This window comes from Pistacia vera, unplaced genomic scaffold, assembly GCF_008641045.1.
Source record: "Pistacia vera cultivar Batoury unplaced genomic scaffold, PisVer_v2 Contig1146, whole genome shotgun sequence".
Taxonomy (NCBI): Eukaryota; Viridiplantae; Streptophyta; class Magnoliopsida; order Sapindales; family Anacardiaceae; genus Pistacia; species Pistacia vera.
In genome coordinates this window covers 164,341-184,388 of record NW_022195189.1, presented here as the reverse complement: position 1 = coordinate 184,388, position 20,048 = coordinate 164,341, and the positions used below count along the sequence as shown (strand labels likewise).

Here is a 20,048-nt window from a genome sequence, read left to right as displayed (position 1 = left end):
TTTCGGTGTGTGTTTCGATGTATTCAACTCAGTGCATCAAAACTACGGTAATTTGAACTCTTGTTGCAGTGTTCTAGGCGATTTGGTTAAATTTGAAGCCGATGTTTGCATTTGCCAAACTTTTAACTACTTGAATCTTTTCAATATAGACCTTGATTTCGTTGTGAACTTCATGCTCAGAAATTGTAAGCCAAATCGTCACTTCCAATGCTCATAAATTTATGTGCGATATGTTACAATTGGAATCAGATTGTAATAAAATTTCGTTGTGTTTTCCGAATAAAAAAGTGATAATTTATTTATTTTATAGCATTTTTTTTTTTTTTATTGTTTGATGATTGTATTATTCTAGAATAAGTTGAACAAATTTGTCAAGTTCATTATTTTTTCAATTTTTAAGTTTTTAGATTAAGCAAAGAGTCACATAAGGAAGTGTTTATTTGGTTTTTACTATTAGTATTGGTTTATTATAAATAGTTTGTTATCTTCAAATTACTCGAACTTTTTGATTAATAAACTTATAAATTTTCCATGAGTCAAATTTTTACTTTAGACTGTATCACGAGCGTGCTTTCTCTATTGTAGAATAGTCTCTAACACTCTTTTATCCATCTTACCCATTCATGTTACAAAAAAATGTTAGATGTTATCTACTTCAATTGTATGTTATTTTTTCTCTTTTTTAAAAAAAAAAATTTTAGAATCACGATGATATGAGAAATCTTATTTTTAAAGGTACTTTTGGTAGAGGAATTAATGTCTAATCTTGAAAAAATATATACAAGCAAGAGAAAATTGATTGCCAAAGAAATTATATATATCTACAAGTACAAGGAATTGAAGATCTTTAAGCAATATAAACAATTAAACCAAGAAGTGTGAATGTTCAACGGCACAAATTTCCTCTGGAACACACAAACAAAAAAAAAAAAAAAAAAGGCTTTGTTTTTATATAATGAAATTTTATCTACATGAATTAATTAATTTCTTGGATTTTGCTTCATGAATCCACAATATCATACAAATCTACTATATAATGTACATACATATAAGATTATTATATATTTTTTATTATATTTTGGTATCCGCGGTGTCCGATCCAGCTTGTGCGCAGTTCAACTAGTCCCTGAGCTTGAAGTTAACGGTCAAGTAAACCTTCAATGGCTATCTCTTATTAGTAGTCAGGGATTCGAACTCAAATCTCTTAGTAATACACCCAAAATCTTAAGCTAATGATGATTAGTAGTCCTCGTGCCCTGAAGTTAACGTCAATAAGATAATTAGTTTACCCCTAAAGGATGATTATCCAATATTTTTAGGGTGTAATTAGCTTTTAAAATGAGTGGTTATTCGTATTTTATTTTGCGATGTTTAATACTAACGGTACAAAAAATATTTTTGATATATCAACGTATTTGAAATATTTCTAAGAATAATAAATAGATAATAAAATGAATTCACAAACTTCTCTTATAAACTAAGAAATGATAATTGTTTAACTTGAATTCATCATGCAAGAAAATTTATAAGAATCAATTATCAACTATCCATTGATTTGTAAAAAAAGTTTGTAAAATTCGTTTGTTAACATAATATTACCTTCTAAGAATACAAAATATCACGAATATAAATACCCCCGTGCTATGTACACCAAACCAATCAACTATTACATCAAGCACGTGACATACACACCCTTGGGTGTTGTACATACGTAACATACCATGTGGGTATGAAAGATTTACTCACAATATCATTGCATATTATGAAACTTTCGATTCATTTTGCTTAAAAAGTTCCATGATGTTATCCAGTCACCGGCCTGCATGAGTAAAACTCTGAATATAATGCGTTTTGATCCCACAAACCATTAAAGGTGCCACAGTACGCACAGCCGCTTCTCAATCACCATATACACAAGAAACAAACAAGAATTAGAATAACAATATATATTATACTACTAGCGAAAACATGCTCAATTGAACATAAATAGCAAGAGTTCAAATAACTAAACTGTGTCTTAGATAAAATCTTATTGATTCAATGATTTTCCACGTTCCGGTTGAGTCGCGATTCTTATTTCCATATTATTTTATCTTTTTATTACCTCCTTTAATTTGTTATAATTTGAATAATAGTTTTTTTATATACAGTATTTCATTACACACATACTTTTGTGTTGAATTTGTAAGGAGATTTAAGTTGGAGGAAATATAGAAGAGAGTTTTTGCTAAAAGTGTTGTTATTATGATGTAAGGTTTTTCCTGGTGGGTTTTGGCAAAGAACTAGACCTCTAAGCCCAACATTGTTTTGTCCACAAATCCGAGTCAGTTTTCTCATTCTAATCAACTCTGATTTCCATTCTAATCAATTAGTGATATATTCATTTCATTCTTCTCTACATATACAAAATAAATAAAACAGTAGTTTAAACCCTTTTTAGTATTTTAACTCTCAAGTTTATGCAATGGCTATTAAATTTCTTAAAGCACCCCTAAAATAAGAATCGTTAATAAAAATTATAACATTATTGTATTCCGAAGGTTAATTTCATCTTCCATCTCTTCAAAAAAAAAAAAAAAAAATCATATTTCAAACAACAAATTTGAATAAAGAGAGATAAAAATAAAAGGTTCAAGGTATCGAAAGAAAGAGATTTTATATGTGAGTTGTACTAAATAATAATACCCTTTTTTGAGTAATTTTAGTTTATTTTAAAATTATATTTGGAGCTTAAAAATTTTGGTGGAACTTAAATACGTTACTCTTTTTTTTTTTTTTTTTTAATTGATAAGCGATGAGATGAATTGCAAAATAGCAAAAATGTTTGATTTGTAATTTAAAAATATTTAAAAAGGTAAAATACCAACAAATTTTTAAGTATATTTTAGTATTTTTAATATTGAAAAATGTGTTTTATATTATTTTAAAAAAAATTCATATTGAAAGTTATAGAAAACCGTGAAAATGACTTTTAATGTTTTTTAATTTTAAGAACTATATTCGAAAATGATTTATAAAATAATTCAACTCATTTCTATCAACCGTATCTGTTGTATCCTTTATCATCAACCGGCCAAGGTTTCAGCTCATCTCTTAATGGGCTTGGTTGCAGCTTCTTGGCCCACCTCAAGTGTGAAATTATTATTCATATTTCATATTACTCTTAATTATTCCTTACATTACACCTATTCCCTCACCATTTTCTAAAGGTTTAAGTTATTGTAACTTAATTATTTTTCCGTTAAGATAAATTGACCCCTTATCATATAGTTTGATCTAATTTTGTAAAATTGGATTAGTTGAAATTAAGAAATAAAAATAATTAGTTATCAACTTTAATTTTCCAACAATTTGATGAATAAAAATAGAATTGCATGAGGCATCTTTATCAGTCTCTATTACTTATCCTTTAAGCCAAATAATATTCCTTGGTGAAAAGGATTCTTCCTTGAACGATAACTACAATCATAAAACGATTCTTTGCTGTACAATGTGCATGAATGACTGACACGCAACTAGTGGACAACTGGTACAAGTCTCTGTCCGGAGAAATTTCTTTCTCATTTCTTTGACAATGAAACATATGTCATCATTCAAGAATCCGCATTAATTTAATCACCTTGTCAAAATATTTGAATTCTAAATTAGCATAAAAAATTTGTCTCAACTTGAAGAATTCTCAGTTGGTGAATAAAAGTTATCATTAAATACCATTAACTTCCTTTCTAAACTCTGTTTTTGCAGCCTATTTAGACTGCTTCCATGTTCTTGCTTTCCATCTTTTTCACTATTATGTGACTTGTGCACATGTTATGAAGTCACAGAGGAAAGAACTTTAACCTCTTATCAAAAGAAAATATGACCAGAAACATAAAACTTTGTCCTTTGGACTTGAATCTAACCTTCTATCGCAAATTTCACTTCCATGTTACAGGTCTTATGTTTCTTGTTACAAAGATCTCAAACCGAAACTTGACTTATCTAATATCCCAGTTTCGACATTTCAAATTCTGTGATTTCCTACCCCAGGTTCAATACTAGACATGACCAAAACATCAGTTAGAAAAGACTGAGAATATCAATCTTATATATCAAAAACTTGTTCCTTCAAATCCTCACAACAATAAAGATAAGTCAACTGCTTCTAACCCAAACATGTTAACAAGAAATGAAATTTGGGAGAGAAATTATGTGATCAATAAAGAGATGTACATGTCTGCACTTCTTCTCCTACACCTTCTTTTCTCTCCCCAATCAACACTTCTCTCCGCAGTTGGGGCATTCATACAGACTGGACAAACACAAGTCTCGGTTAGTGATCAGCACGATCATGAATTGTTGGTATCAAAGTTTAACAATTTCAGTTAATGGAACGCAATAATAAAGACGAGGAATTAATCGTATACAGTCATGTTAATCAACCCAGTTAGATTAGTTACCTCCGCAAATGCAGAGGTCTCCAACTATTTGGTGAAGCTCTAAATGGAGACTCTCACCACTGCATAACAACCAACAGCAATGTTGCAATTGATAACCAATACTAAAAATTAAAAACAGCAAAAATATGAACTGAATACATTGTTCAATAGAGCAATTTATTTCCAATGTATTGAATACTACAAAAATCATAGTAACATATATATTAGCCTCAGGAGAATTTAGTCAAGACTCATAAGGGTATTTGGTTAATCTCAAACCTGAGACATTTTTCACTTGCTCCTCTTCTCTACTCCTTTACAGGCGACCCATCATTCGATAGGTTATGGTAGGTCCATCTCCAGCTAGTGACCAGCTGAAAATTTCATTCCCAGTAAGAAACTGTCCAGGAATAGATCGGCAGAGCAGATGCTACACATGAATGTCCAGGCAATAGATTTCTGATTTCTGATCGTAAAGAAAATGTCATTTTCATTTTCTTTTCAATTGATGAATCAATTAGTTGCTAAATCTCTGCCTCAGCTGCACAATCTAACTGTGCAGGCCACAGCCTGTGCCCAATATTTCAGCCTTGCTTTAACATCTTCCGGATGGTCACCTGGACAAGTAAATAAATCACAAAAGATTAAAAACAATAAATAATCTCCATGTAAATCAGAACGACAAAAGAGATCTAAAGTCATCTGTGATAATCTATAAACTCTAGAATCTCAACAGAGATCAATCAATCAAATCACATTCAAGCCAAAGATCAAACCAATCTAGTAAACAAAACATAATGCGTTTAGTTCATTTTTTTATCCGTCACAAATCTACCTAAAGATCAATTCTTTACAAAATTTTGCAAGAACCCAATTTAATATTTACTCAACAAAACAACAAAATCAAATCGAAAACAGAACTTTTCACAAATCCACAAACACTGACCAGGACTAGAGATCTTCCAATTAGCAATCGGACTGGCAACAGACTCAGCCACCGGAGTCCTCTCCGGCGACTTCTGGTGTTCATCCAAGAACTTCTGACTCATTGAGTAACACAACTCAAGAGCAGGCAAGGTGTTACAAAGTTCAGGAATTTCTTCATAACTGAATCCAAAACCAAGATCACAGCACCCCTTTAACTCATCAAGGTCTTCATCAGTCAAACTCTTAGTTCTCTTCAAGTCATCTTCAGAGTCTGTTTCCACATAGCCCTCAAGCAAGACTTGGTTCTTCTTCTTCTTCTTGCTCGGCGGCAAGCTCTTGCTGCTGCTCAATTTACAGAGGGGTGCATATTCTTGATCGAGGCCATTGAGAGGGGGCGTGAAGTTTAAGGATCTGGATTCATGGTGGTTTGGGAAAGAGTTCTTAGATGAAATCCAAGATTCGGGATCAGAAGAATAGCCTCCCATTTTCTCTTCAACTTCTATCTCTCTCTGATTCTGTAAGGTGCTTGTACGAGAGGACCAGAAGTGCTTATAAAGCTGTGTCCACAGCAGAAATAAGCACTTTTTTATTTGTTTATTCTTTTTATTATTATAATTACGGTAAAACCTCCCTAGGTTACAGTGATGCTTTATATGACTAGTGCTTTATATGAATAGTAATACAAGATTCACTTTTCAATTTTTGATAAATATAAATAAGATTCACTCTTCCTTGTAATAAGTTATAATTTTTTGTTTTATAATTCTTGTCTTAAGAAAGATAACCTCTATCGCTCTACATAGTAATAAGTATTTATATATTATAAAAAAAATATATGTTATGTTACATTAAGGTTTAAGATGAAATAAAATATTTATCTCAAGTCGTTTAAGATAATGATTCATGTTTAAAGTTGTTACTATATCTTTTAACTTGCGGGTAGATTACTCGCTAGTATGAACATCTTATTGTTGAAGTCATATATTTCTAGTTTCTCAAATATGTTTAGAGCTTCTTGACGCAAACTTTTTGTGTTTCTGTACTATCACCCTTATGATTATTTCCTTTATCTTCTTGCCTAATTATAGTAATAATTTCTTTTTTAGTTAAAGTATACATGATGTATTGCTTATTTTGATGATTGAGAAAGACATTAATATCTATTCGATTAGTGTAATGAAGTTGTCGAGTCCGATTACTAAATTCTACGATGACTCTTTGATTCTCTTCATCCACTTCATTTGTAACTTACAATTCATCGACATCGGGATCCTAATTTGGTAATGATTAAAATTATTGGCAATAGTATGTAGTTTCACATCAATTTGCTGCATAATTTTGTAATGATTAAAAAATTGGCAATAATATGTGTCTTCGCATCAATTTGCTGCATAATTTTGTTATGATTAAAATTTAAAACAATTGATAATAATTTGTGGCTTCACATCAATTTGACCATACAACAATTGCATTTACAATTCTATCAAGGACGCTTATCTTTGCTAGTTTTAAGACACAATCTTCTATCCGTTTCAAAAGTAGGCAATTGAAGCGCTGAATTGAAATCTTAGTAGTATTAAAACATCAATTGAAATCCTAATATTGTACTACTAAAACATGAATTATAAAGAAATTTTTGTTATCACATCTCTATTAAGTTATAATCGCTTTATAGTAATAAAATTAATTAATCTTATCATTATGACTATAGAGAGGTTTTACTATATTTGGTATTTTTGTTGGTTTTTTTAATTTATTTTAAAGATTATTTTATTTTCTTCTCTTATTTAGAAAATAAAAAATCTATAATTATTAAGAATGTCATTAAAAAAAAAAAAATTCGAAAACCCAATAAAAATATAAACACTCCCTTTCGATATTTTTTTACGAAGCTTTTTATATTATAGAGAGTGTTATTTGCTTAATCAATTAAGTAGGTGAGTTATCTTTTAAGCAATTTCTCGAAGAAAAATGAAACAACCAAACCACTCTTGGTGGCTGGATAGGACGATAGAGACTCTTAAGTATATTATTCAATAAGTCTTGAGTTGCTAATAAGAGTAACCACTAGAGTATTTACCTAGTTGTTAACTTTGAGATCCCAAGAGAATTATCGAGGTACGATGCAAGCTGTTGGCTGAATCACAAAAAAAAATATATATATATATATATATTTTAATATAATTAACATATATTATATTTTGGCTCATCTTTAAACAAAAATTATTGACCTTTTCTATGATTTAATTAAAATGTTATAAACTTTCTTAGAAAATATTAAAATCAATGTTTTTTACATACGTATGATAATGATAGGATGATGTATATTATACATACATAGAAACATAACTGTAGGTTGATGATGTATGTATGTGTGTATTATGATTTATTTTAGTTGGTATTTACATATAGAAAAATATTACACCCATAACATCTTTTTACAAACCTTTTTTTTATAATTCTGATATGACAGTTTGTAATTAGTCAATTCGTTATAGATCTCGTTTAGTCTCACTTAATAAATTATAATTAATTAATTATAAGTTGATAATTATGAGAAAAAATTAACGAAAAGAGGTGATGATATAACAAAATATATATATATATATATATATATATAAAGAAAAAGAAAATACATGTGGGGCAGATGAGGTGGACATGGACAGCTGTAATTTGTGTAGAGGTGGAGGTGGTTTGGAAGTACAGATAGGAAGTGGACAACATGGGGGTGGGGTCTACCATGTGAAAGGTTTGATATTGGTGTTGATTTTGTCCCTCAATGAATGAAATGTGAACACATCATCATCATTTACACAAGCAACACATGAAGACTTGTGTGAAGACCAAGCAATATTATTATATATTTCTTTCATTGGAGGACAGTGTAATAGTTTTCTCAAGTTGGTGAATAAAAGTTATCATTAACTTCCTTTCTAAACTCTGTTTTTGCAGCCTATTTAGACTGCTTCCATTTTCTTACTTCCATCTTTTCACTATTATGTGACTTGTGCACATGTTATGAAGTCACAGAATTAACCTCTATCAAAAGAAATTTGACCAGAAACATAAAACTTTGTCCTTTGGACTTGAATCTAACCTTCTATCGCAAATTTCACTTCCATTTCAGGTCTTATGTTTCTTGTTACAAAGATCTCAAACCGAAACTGCTTATCTAATATCCCAGTTTCGACATTTCAAATTCTGTGATTTCCTACCCCAGGTTCAATACTAGACATGACCAAAACATCAGTTAGAAAAGACTGAGAATATCAATCTTATATATCAAAACCTTGTTCCTTCAAATCCTCAAACATAAAGAAACAACTGCTTCTAACCCAAACATGTTAACAGAAATGAAATTTGGGAGAGAAATTTGTGATCAATAAAGAGTGTACATGTCTGCACTTCTTCTCCTACACCTTCTTTCTCTCCCCAATCAACACTTCTCCGCAGTTGGGGCATATTCATACAGACTGGACAAACACAAGTCTCGGTTAGTGATCAGCAGATCATGATTGTTGGTATCAAAGTTTAACAATTTCAGTTAATGGACGCAATAATAAAGACGAGGAATTAATCGTATACATCATTTAATCAACCCGTTAGATTAGTTACCTCCGCAATGCAGAGTCTCCAACTATTTGGTGAAGCTCTAAATGGAGACTCTCACCCTGCATAACAACACAGCAATGTTGCAATTGATAACCATACTAAAAATTAAAAACGCAAAAATATGAACTGAATACATTTTCAATGAGCAATTTATTTCCATGTTATTGAATACTACAAAATCATAGTAACATATATATAGCCTCAGGAGAATTAGTCAAGACTCAAGGGTATTTGGTTAATCTCAAACCTGAGACATTTTTCACTTGCTCCTCTTCTCTACTCACTCTTTACGGCAACCATCATTCGATATGTATGGTAGGTCCATCTCCACTAGTGACCAGCTGAAATTTTCATTCCCAGTAAGAAACTGTCCAGGAATAGATCGGCAGAGCAGATGCTACACATGAATGTCCAGGCAATAGATTTCTGATTTCTGATCGTAAAGAAAATGTCTTTTCATTTTCTTTTCAATTGATGAATCAATTAGTTGCTAAATCTCTGCCTCAGCTGCACAATCAACTGCAGCCAGCACCCTGTGCCCATATTTCAGCCTTGCTTTAACATCTTCCGGATGGTCACCGGGACAAGAAATAGATCCAAAAGATTAAAAACAATAATAATCTCCATGTAATCAAAACGACAAAAGAGATCTAAGTCATCTGTGATAACTATAAACTCTAGAATCTCAACAGAGATCAATCAATCAAATCACATTCAAGCCAAAGATCAAACCAATCTAGTAACAAAACATAATGCTTTTAGTTCATTTTTTTATCCTCACAAATCTACCTAAAGATCAATTCTACAAATTTTGCAAGAACCCAATTAATATTTACTCAAACAAAATCAAATCGAAAACGAACTTTTCACAAATCCACAAACACTGACCAGGACTAGAGATCTTCCATTAGCAATCGCTGGCAACAGACTCAGCCACCGGAGTCCTCTCCGGGACTTCTGGTGTTCATCCAAGAACTTCTGACTCATTGAGTAACACAACTCAAGAGCAGGCAAGGTGTTACAAAGTTCGGAATTTCTTCATAACTGAATCCAAAACCAAGATCACAGCACCCCTTTCTCATCAAGGTCTTCATCAGTCAAACTCTTAGTTCTCTTCAAGTCTTCATAGTCTGTTTCCACATAGCCCTCAAGCAAGACTTGGTTCTTCTTCTTCTTCTTGCGGCGGCAAGCTCTTGCTGCTGCTCAATTTAAGAGGTGTGCATATTCTTGATCGAGCCATTGGATTGATTATCCAATATTTTTAGGGTGTAATTAGCTTTTAAAATGAGTGGTTAATTTGTAATTTATTTTGCGATGTTGTAATACTAACGGTATCAAAAAAATATTTTTGATATATGCAATGATATTTTAGTAATATTTCTAAGAATAATAAAGATAGACTAATAAAACGAATTTCACAAACTTTCTCTTATAAACTTAAAATGAAAATTGATAATTAGTTTAACTTGAATTCATCAAACAAGAAAATTTATAAGAAATCAATTATCAACTATCACATTGAATTTGTAAAAAAAAGTTTGTAAAATTCGTTTGTTAACATAATATTACCCTTCTAAGAATACGAAAAATATCAAACGAAATATAAAATACCCCCGTGCTATGTACAACAAACCAATCAAAAACTATTACATCAAGGCACGTGACATACACACCCTTGGGTGGTTGTACATACGTAACATACCATGTGGGTATGAAAGATTTACTCACAATATCATTGCATATTATTGAAACTTTCGATTCATTTTGCTTAGAAAAGTTCCATGATGTTACCAGTCCTTGTCCAGTCACCGGCCTGCATGAGTAAAAGCTCTGAATACATGCGTTTTGATCCCCATAAAACCATTAAAGGTGACACAGTAACGACACAGCCTGCTTCTCAATCACCATATACACAAGAAACAAACAAGAATTAGAATAAACAATATATATTATACTACTAGCGAAAACATGCTCAATTGAACATAAATAAGCAAGAGTTCAAATAACTAAACTTGTTCTTAGATAAAATTCTTATTGATTCAATGATTTTCCACGTTCCGGTTGAGTCGCGATTCTTATTTCCATTATTATTTTATCATTTTATTACCTCCTTTAATTTGTTATAATTTGAATAATAGTTTTTATATACAGTATTTATTACAACACTACTTTTTGTTGAATTTGTAAGGAGATTTAAGTTGGAGAGAAATATAGAAGAGATGTTTGCTAAAAGTGTTGTTATTATTGAATGTAAGGTTTTTCCTGGTGGGGTTTTGGCAAAGAATCTAGACCTCTAAGGCCCAACATTGTTTTGTCCACAAAATCCAGAGTCAGTTTTCTCATTCTAATCAACTCTTGATTTCCATTCTAATCAATTAGTGATATATTCATTTCATTCTTCTCTTACATATACAAAATAAATAAAACAGTAGTTTAAACCCTTTTTAGTATTTTTAACTCTCAAGTTTATGCAATGGCTAAATTAAATTTCTTAAAGCAACCCCTAAAATAAGAATCGTTAATAAAAATATATATCATTATTGTATTCCGAAGGTTTAATTTCATCTTCCATCTCTTCAGAAAAAAAATAAAAAAAAGTTCTTAAAAGCATAATTTCAAACAACAAATTTGAATAAAGAGAGATAAAAATAAAAGGTTCAAGGTATCGAGAAAGAAAGAGAGTTTTATATGTGAGTTGTACTAAAATAATAAATACCCTTTTTTGAGTAATTATTAGTTAATTTTTTATTTTTTTTTAAAAAGAAATTATTGGAGCTTAAAAATTTTGGTGGAACTTAAATAACATTACTCTTTTTTTTTTTTTTTAAATTGATAAGCGATGAGATGAAATTGCAAAATAGCAAAAATGTTTGATTTGTAATTTAAAAAAGTAAAATACCATACAAATTTTTAAAGTTATATTTTAGTATTTTTAATATTGAAAAATGTGTTTTATACAATATTTTTTTAAAAAAAATTCATATTGAAATTTATAAAAAACCGTGAAAACGACTTTTAATTTTTTTTTTTTTAATTTTACACTAATTTTAAGAATTGTATTCAGAAATTGATTTATAAAATAATTCAATGTATCTTCATACAACATGTTGTATCCTTTATCTTCAACCGGGCCAAGGTTTCAGCTCATTTCTTAATGGGCTTGGTTGCAGCTTCTTGGCATACCTCCAGTATGAGAGGAAAATGAAAAATATTTTCATATTCATATTACTCTAATTAATTCGTTAAATTAACACCTATTCCCTCACCATTTTCTAAAGGTTTAAGTTATTGTAACTTAATTATTTTTCCGTTAAGATAAATTGTCCCCTTATCATATAGTTTGATCTAATTTTGTAAAATTGGCTTAGTTGAAATTAAGAAATAAAAATAATTAGTTCTCAACTTTAATTTTCCAACAATTTGATGAATAAAAATAGAATTGCATGAGGCATCTTTATCAGTCTCTATTACTTATCCTTTAAGCCAAATAATATTCCTTGGTGAAAAGGATTCTTCCTTGAACGATAACTACAATCATAAAACGATTCTTTGCTGTACAATGTGCATGAATGACTGACACGCAACTAGTGGACAACTGGTACAAGTCTCTGTCCGGAGAAATTTCTTTCTCATTTCTTTGACAATGAAACATATGTCATCATTCAAGAATCCGCATTAATTTAATCACCTTGTCAAAATATTTGAATTCTAAATTAGCATAAAAAATTTGTCTCAACTTGAAGAATTCTCAGTTGGTGAATAAAAGTTATCATTAAATACCATTAACTTCCTTTCTAAACTCTGTTTTTGCAGCCTATTTAGACTGCTTCCATGTTCTTGCTTTCCATCTTTTTCACTATTATGTGACTTGTGCACATGTTATGAAGTCACAGAGGAAAGAACTTTAACCTCTTATCAAAAGAAAATATGACCAGAAACATAAAACTTTGTCCTTTGGACTTGAATCTAACCTTCTATCGCAAATTTCACTTCCATGTTACAGGTCTTATGTTTCTTGTTACAAAGATCTCAAACCGAAACTTGACTTATCTAATATCCCAGTTTCGACATTTCAAATTCTGTGATTTCCTACCCCAGGTTCAATACTAGACATGACCAAAACATCAGTTAGAAAAGACTGAGAATATCAATCTTATATATCAAAAACTTGTTCCTTCAAATCCTCACAACAATAAAGATAAGTCAACTGCTTCTAACCCAAACATGTTAACAAGAAATGAAATTTGGGAGAGAAATTATGTGATCAATAAAGAGATGTACATGTCTGCACTTCTTCTCCTACACCTTCTTTTCTCTCCCCAATCAACACTTCTCTCCGCAGTTGGGGCATTCATACAGACTGGACAAACACAAGTCTCGGTTAGTGATCAGCACGATCATGAATTGTTGGTATCAAAGTTTAACAATTTCAGTTAATGGAACGCAATAATAAAGACGAGGAATTAATCGTATACAGTCATGTTAATCAACCCAGTTAGATTAGTTACCTCCGCAAATGCAGAGGTCTCCAACTATTTGGTGAAGCTCTAAATGGAGACTCTCACCACTGCATAACAACCAACAGCAATGTTGCAATTGATAACCAATACTAAAAATTAAAAACAGCAAAAATATGAACTGAATACATTGTTCAATAGAGCAATTTATTTCCAATGTATTGAATACTACAAAAATCATAGTAACATATATATTAGCCTCAGGAGAATTTAGTCAAGACTCATAAGGGTATTTGGTTAATCTCAAACCTGAGACATTTTTCACTTGCTCCTCTTCTCTACTCCTTTACAGGCGACCCATCATTCGATAGGTTATGGTAGGTCCATCTCCAGCTAGTGACCAGCTGAAAATTTCATTCCCAGTAAGAAACTGTCCAGGAATAGATCGGCAGAGCAGATGCTACACATGAATGTCCAGGCAATAGATTTCTGATTTCTGATCGTAAAGAAAATGTCATTTTCATTTTCTTTTCAATTGATGAATCAATTAGTTGCTAAATCTCTGCCTCAGCTGCACAATCTAACTGTGCAGGCCACAGCCTGTGCCCAATATTTCAGCCTTGCTTTAACATCTTCCGGATGGTCACCTGGACAAGTAAATAAATCACAAAAGATTAAAAACAATAAATAATCTCCATGTAAATCAGAACGACAAAAGAGATCTAAAGTCATCTGTGATAATCTATAAACTCTAGAATCTCAACAGAGATCAATCAATCAAATCACATTCAAGCCAAAGATCAAACCAATCTAGTAAACAAAACATAATGCGTTTAGTTCATTTTTTTATCCGTCACAAATCTACCTAAAGATCAATTCTTTACAAAATTTTGCAAGAACCCAATTTAATATTTACTCAACAAAACAACAAAATCAAATCGAAAACAGAACTTTTCACAAATCCACAAACACTGACCAGGACTAGAGATCTTCCAATTAGCAATCGGGCTGGCAACAGACTCAGCCACCGGAGTCCTCTCCGGCGACTTCTGGTGTTCATCCAAGAACTTCTGACTCATTGAGTAACACAACTCAAGAGCAGGCAAGGTGTTACAAAGTTCCGGAATTTCTTCATAACTGAATCCAAAACCAAGATCACAGCACCCCTTTAACTCATCAAGGTCTTCATCAGTCAAACTCTTAGTTCTCTTCAAGTCATCTTCAGATTCTGTTTCCACATAGCCCTCAAGCAAGACTTGGTTCTTCTTCTTCTTGCTTGGCGGCAAGCTCTTGCTGCTGCTCAATTTAGAGAGGTGTGCATATTCTTGATCGAGGCCATTGAGAGGGGGTGTGAAGTTTAAGGATCTGGATTCGTGGTGGTTTGGTAAAGAGTTCTTAGATGAAATCCAAGATTCGGGATCAGAAGAATAGCCTCCCATTTTCTCTTCAACTTCTGTCTCTCTGTGTTTCTGTAAGGTGCTTGTGCAAGAGGACCAGAAGTGCTTATAAAGCTGCGTCCACAGCAGAAATAAGTCACTTTTTTATTTGTTTATCCTTTTTATTATTATAATTACAGTAAAACTACTTCGTATAGAAATAAATTCTATATAGCATAAAAAAAACTCAATTTCTAATTTTGGATAGTTATAAATAAAAATAAATTTTATATTATAATAAGTTATAATTTTTATAATTCCTGACTTAAGAAAAGTTACCCCCACATAGTAATAAGTATTTGTCTATTGCTAAAAAATATATTATATTACATTAAAGTTTAAGATAAAATAAAATATTTATCTAAAGTTGTTTAAGATAATGATTTATGCTTAGAGTTGTTACTATGTGTTTTAACTTACGGGTAGATTACTCGCTAGCATGAACATCTTCTTGTTGAAGCCATATATTTCTAGTTTTTCAAATATATTTAGAGCTTTTTGGCACAAACTTTTTGTATTTCTGTACTATTATCATTATGATTATTTTCTTTATCTTCTTGTCTAATTATAGTAATAATTTATTCTTTAGTTAAAACATATATGACGTATTACTCATTTTGATGACTGAAAAAAATATTAATATCCATTCGATTAGTGTAATAAAGTTGTCGAATCCGATTACTAAATTCTACAATGACTCTTTGATTCTCCTCATCCACTTCATTTGTAACTTGCAATTCATCGACATCGGGATTCTAATTTGATAATGATTAAAACAATTGGCAATAGTATGTAACTTCACATCAATTTGCTGCATAATTTTATAATGATTAAAACAATTGACAATAATATATGGTTTTACATCATTTTGTTGCATAATTTTGTTATGATTAAAACAATTGACAATAGTTTGTGGCTTCACATCAATTTGACCAGACAACAATTGCATTTACAATTCCATCAACGACACTTATCTTTGCTGGTTTCAAGACACAATCTTCTATCCGTTTTAAAAGTAGACAATTAAAGCGTTGAATTGAAATCTTAATAGTATTAAAACATCAATTGAAATCCTAATATTGTACTACTAAAACATGAATTATAAAGAATTTTTTGTTATCACATCTCTATTAAGTTATAACCTCTTTATAGTAATAAAATTAATTAATCCTACCATTATGATTATAAAAATGTTTTATTGTATTTGGTATTTTTGTTGGTTTTTTTAATTTATTTAAAGATTTATTTTCATTTTCTTCTCTTATTTAGAAAATAAAAAATCTATAATTACTAAGAATGTCATTAGAAAAAAAAATCGAAAACCCCCATAAAAATATAAAGAGTCTCTTATAAAACTATTAAAAACCGTGCTATAGGGAGTGTTTATATTTTTATTGGGCTTTTGATATTTTTTTACGAAGTTTTTTATATTATAGAGAGTGTTATTTGCTTAATAAATTAAGTAGGTGAGTTATCTTTCAAGCAATTTCTTGGAGAAAAATGAAACAAATAAACCACTCTGGTTGTTAGATGATACGATAAAGATTCTTAAATGTATTATTCAATAAGTCTTGAGTTACTAATAGGAGTAACCACTATAATATTTACCTAGTTATTAACTTTGAGATCTCAAGAGAATTATTGAGGTACGTGTAAACGGTTGGCTGAATTAAAAAAAAAAAATGTATTTTAATATGATTAACATATATTATATTTTGGCTCATCTTTAAAAAAAAAAATTATTGACCTTTTCTATGATTTAATTAAAATGTTAAAATCTTTCTCAGAAAATATTAAAATCTTTCTCAGAAAATATTAAAATCAATGTTTTTTATATACATATGATAATGATAGGATGATGTATATTATACATACATAGAAAAATAACTGTAGGTTGATGATGTATGTATGTGTGCATTATGGTTTATTTTAATTGGTATTCACATATGGGAAAATACTACACAACATGTTTTTGTAAACTTTCTTTCACAATCCTAACGTGGTAACATACAATTAATCAGTTCGTTATGGATCTCGTTTAAGTCTCACTTGATAATTACAGTTGACTAATTATAAACTAACAATTGTAAAAAAAAATTTATGAAAAGAGGTGATGGTGTAACATTATATATATATATATATATATAAGTAATGTTATATTTACACAATTTTTTTACATCATTTTCATTATATTATATGTGTCATATTTTATAATTATATTAATTTTATTATAATATTAAAAATTAAAAATAATTAAAAATTTATGTGATTACAATATATACTACATCATGATATAATGGATATAATAGATAAGGATGTTGTAAATGCAACATTAATAATATAGAAAATACAAGTGAGGTTGATGAGATGGACATGGACAGCTGTAATTTGTGTAGAGGTCGAGGTGGTTTGAAAGTACAGATAGGAAGTGGACAACATGGGGGTGGGGTCTACCACGTGAAAGGTTTGATATTGGTGTTGATTTTGTCTCTAAATGAAAGAAATGTGAACACATCATCATCATCCAGACAAGCAACACATGAAGACTTGTGTGAAGACCAAGCAATATCATCATATATTTCTTTCATTGGAGGACAATGGGGAAAGGAAAATCTTTTTACTATTGCTTTTCCCATGAGATAATTTATTTGGGTCCCTAACTCCCTATAGTTTAAGTCTCCTATAACGATACTCTTTTCAAATACTATCATTTTAATCCTCTTGTCTTACTTACGAATTGTTAATTGACTTAAAATTTATAATGAAATAACAGGATTACGTTTCTAGAAAATAATAGAAAATGCATTACACAAACAATACTAGTGCATTATGTGTTTGCTTAAGGGTTTATTTTATTTATCCTCTATGAGATTGTTTAATATGAAACGTATATGTTATTATTAAAAATGTTATATGATTGATATAATTATTAAAAACACCTTTCAAAAGTATCAAAAACCTTGATAGGGAATATTTAATATTTTTCTAATAATAGTGGATGCATTTTATATGAAACGGTCTTACATGGTTAACTTAAAAAAAAAACCCCTGATAACTTTGAGTGAAAGAGTAGACAGGTTACGAAGGGACCGTTTCGTTTTTGTTGGTTGGTTCAAACTTTTGCTCTTTCCTCATGCCTATCTCACTTTAGGGGGTTCACATGCACCAATTTGTAACTTTATGGTATACTTGTGGATCGGTCAGTTCTTATTTGGAAGGTTGCAACTTCTTAACCGTCACAATTTCGACTCATACTAAAAAGTTTAGCACATTTTTATTTTTGTTATGGGGTCTGAATCACAAAGAGATTTATATGTTGGTGTCAATTAGGCGGTCTTTGGACTTTTGTTGTTATACACGATGTTTCAAACTAAGCAATTTCATTTACATTAATTTGAACTTGCTCATTTGCTCAATGCAGCCTTATAATGCAATAGCATTTTAGTCCAATTATTGTTTTTCTTTCCGTGGTATTTTTATCATTTAATATAATTTCCTAGTCATGATAATCAATTAGTTGTCAAACAATTTTTGATAAACCAAAGGATCAAAATGCTAGTATTTAAAACAAATGTCCTATAAATAAGGCCTAAATCATTTCATTTACTATTTTTTTGAATATTCGTTGTTTGGTTTTTTTTCACATTTTTCTGTTTGCTAATTTGTGTTTCCTTCATTAAACATAACAATGCACATGATTAAGATAATGATTGATTACTTAAATTCTAAGTCATAACTTCTGATTTAATTCTAATATTAACATATCTTTACAAGATTTTGCAATATCCTCTTCAATTCCTAATATATAATTAAGATTCCTTTAATGTTTTATAACAAACTAATCAAATCGTTGTTTCAAAATATATTTAATTTAATCCAACATTAAAAAAAAAATGAATTAAGAGTTAATATAAAATGTTAAACTCAATATATAACTTTTCAATTTATTTTTAATATATCACTTCTATACATATTTTTGTAAGAAGTTTAATTATTATATATATATATATATATAATTATATATATAGTATTATTAAAAAAAATAGTATTTTTTCTTTCTTATTGCTTGTGTATTATAAAGTGCTATTTAAACCAATCAATTGATATTTATAGTTATGATAAGGGTACCTTAGGAATTAAATGTAGTTTTTGTTTTTTTGTCTTTTTGTAAAAGTCCATGAGATTATTGATGGAGATGACAATTTGGGCGGTTGGGGATGACAAAACCCTGTTTCTAAATAGATATGACATCTCTATTTATAGGAATAAATTTTTTTTACAAAAACCTTTATACAAAATGACGTAGTAAAAAATGAATAGAATAATAAATTTAATAAGTTTAACTTTTTATTTTACTCTTTCATTCATTTTTTGTCACTTTATTTTATATGAAAATCTTTATAAGTATAGTATTATTGCTCTATTTATAGCTTCATCTCCAAATGTACAATTCGCAATCAAAAGAGAGGATCTGACTCCTTAATATGAAAAAAAATTAGTATTTTATTTTGTGTTCTTATAATTTTTAATAACTTTTCTAAAATTATTTGTATTCAATTAATATAGACTTTAGAGCATCTCTAATGGTGCTCTTTATTTTAAAGAGTATCTTACATATAAATAAAGAGCATCTTTATTCATTTTTAAATATAAAGAACACAATTTTTATTCAAATCCAATAGACTCTTTAAATTTAATGAATATGCTCTTTATTTTTAAGAAAGAGACTTAATGAGAGAGAAAATTAATAAATAAAATGTATAAGAATTTGTAGTTTATTAATTAAAATTAGGATATAGAGTGAAATTTGACTCTCTAAATGTGGAGAGTCAAACTCACTCTCTAAATTATATTTTAAAGAGAAAGAGTATGTTGAACTCTTATTTTTATGGATAAACTCTTTATAATAAAGAGTTTGGGCATATAAAAAATCATTTGAAGATGCTTTTAGATGGGTTTCTTTTTCCTATCGTTGTTCCTAAGCTATTTGAGAAATAAAAAACCCAGATATATTCGACATTAATAATTGTATATATTAACACTACAAACAAAAATGACATTTCATTGCATACAAAAAATGCTATTATTTTACTTTCATCACATTTAAAAACGCTGTGATGCCTATGTTATACTTTTACATAGCCCTTGTAAAAAAACAAAAAACAAAAAAAAAAACAAATCTTTATAATAAGATAAAA

At 29.7% G+C, this 20,048-nt stretch overlaps 2 protein-coding genes across 5 annotated transcripts; both read right to left on the bottom strand.

Moving 5' to 3' along the window:
• Window positions 1-4,279: 4,279 nt before the first annotated feature.
• Window positions 4,280-5,841, bottom strand: LOC116146014. 3 transcript variants are annotated; one of them, XR_004130454.1, is made up of 4 exons: window positions 5,365-5,841; window positions 4,698-5,035; window positions 4,440-4,498; window positions 4,280-4,291 (listed from the first exon to the last, which is right to left on the bottom strand). XR_004130454.1 is itself a non-coding variant. In XM_031431427.1 (2 exons), the coding sequence occupies exons 1-2, from the start codon at window positions 5,828-5,830 to the stop codon at window positions 4,956-4,958; spliced, it is 546 nt and encodes a 181-aa protein (XP_031287287.1). In that variant the 5' UTR covers window positions 5,831-5,841; the 3' UTR covers window positions 4,528-4,955. The 3 variants fall into 3 exon arrangements, 1 of the variants encoding a protein (XP_031287287.1); XR_004130453.1 differs by lacking the exon at window positions 4,280-4,291 and having other exon boundaries at window positions 4,298-4,498; XM_031431427.1 differs by lacking the exons at window positions 4,280-4,291; window positions 4,440-4,498 and having other exon boundaries at window positions 4,528-5,035.
• Window positions 5,842-13,323: 7,482 nt separating this feature from the next.
• LOC116146046 lies at window positions 13,324-14,906 on the bottom strand. 2 transcript variants are annotated; one of them, XR_004130458.1, is made up of 3 exons: window positions 14,391-14,906; window positions 13,724-14,061; window positions 13,324-13,524 (listed from the first exon to the last, which is right to left on the bottom strand). XR_004130458.1 is itself a non-coding variant. In XM_031431460.1 (2 exons), the coding sequence occupies exons 1-2, from the start codon at window positions 14,851-14,853 to the stop codon at window positions 13,982-13,984; spliced, it is 543 nt and encodes a 180-aa protein (XP_031287320.1). In that variant the 5' UTR covers window positions 14,854-14,906; the 3' UTR covers window positions 13,574-13,981. The 2 variants fall into 2 exon arrangements, 1 of the variants encoding a protein (XP_031287320.1); XM_031431460.1 differs by lacking the exon at window positions 13,324-13,524 and having other exon boundaries at window positions 13,574-14,061.
• Window positions 14,907-20,048: the final 5,142 nt, after the last annotated feature.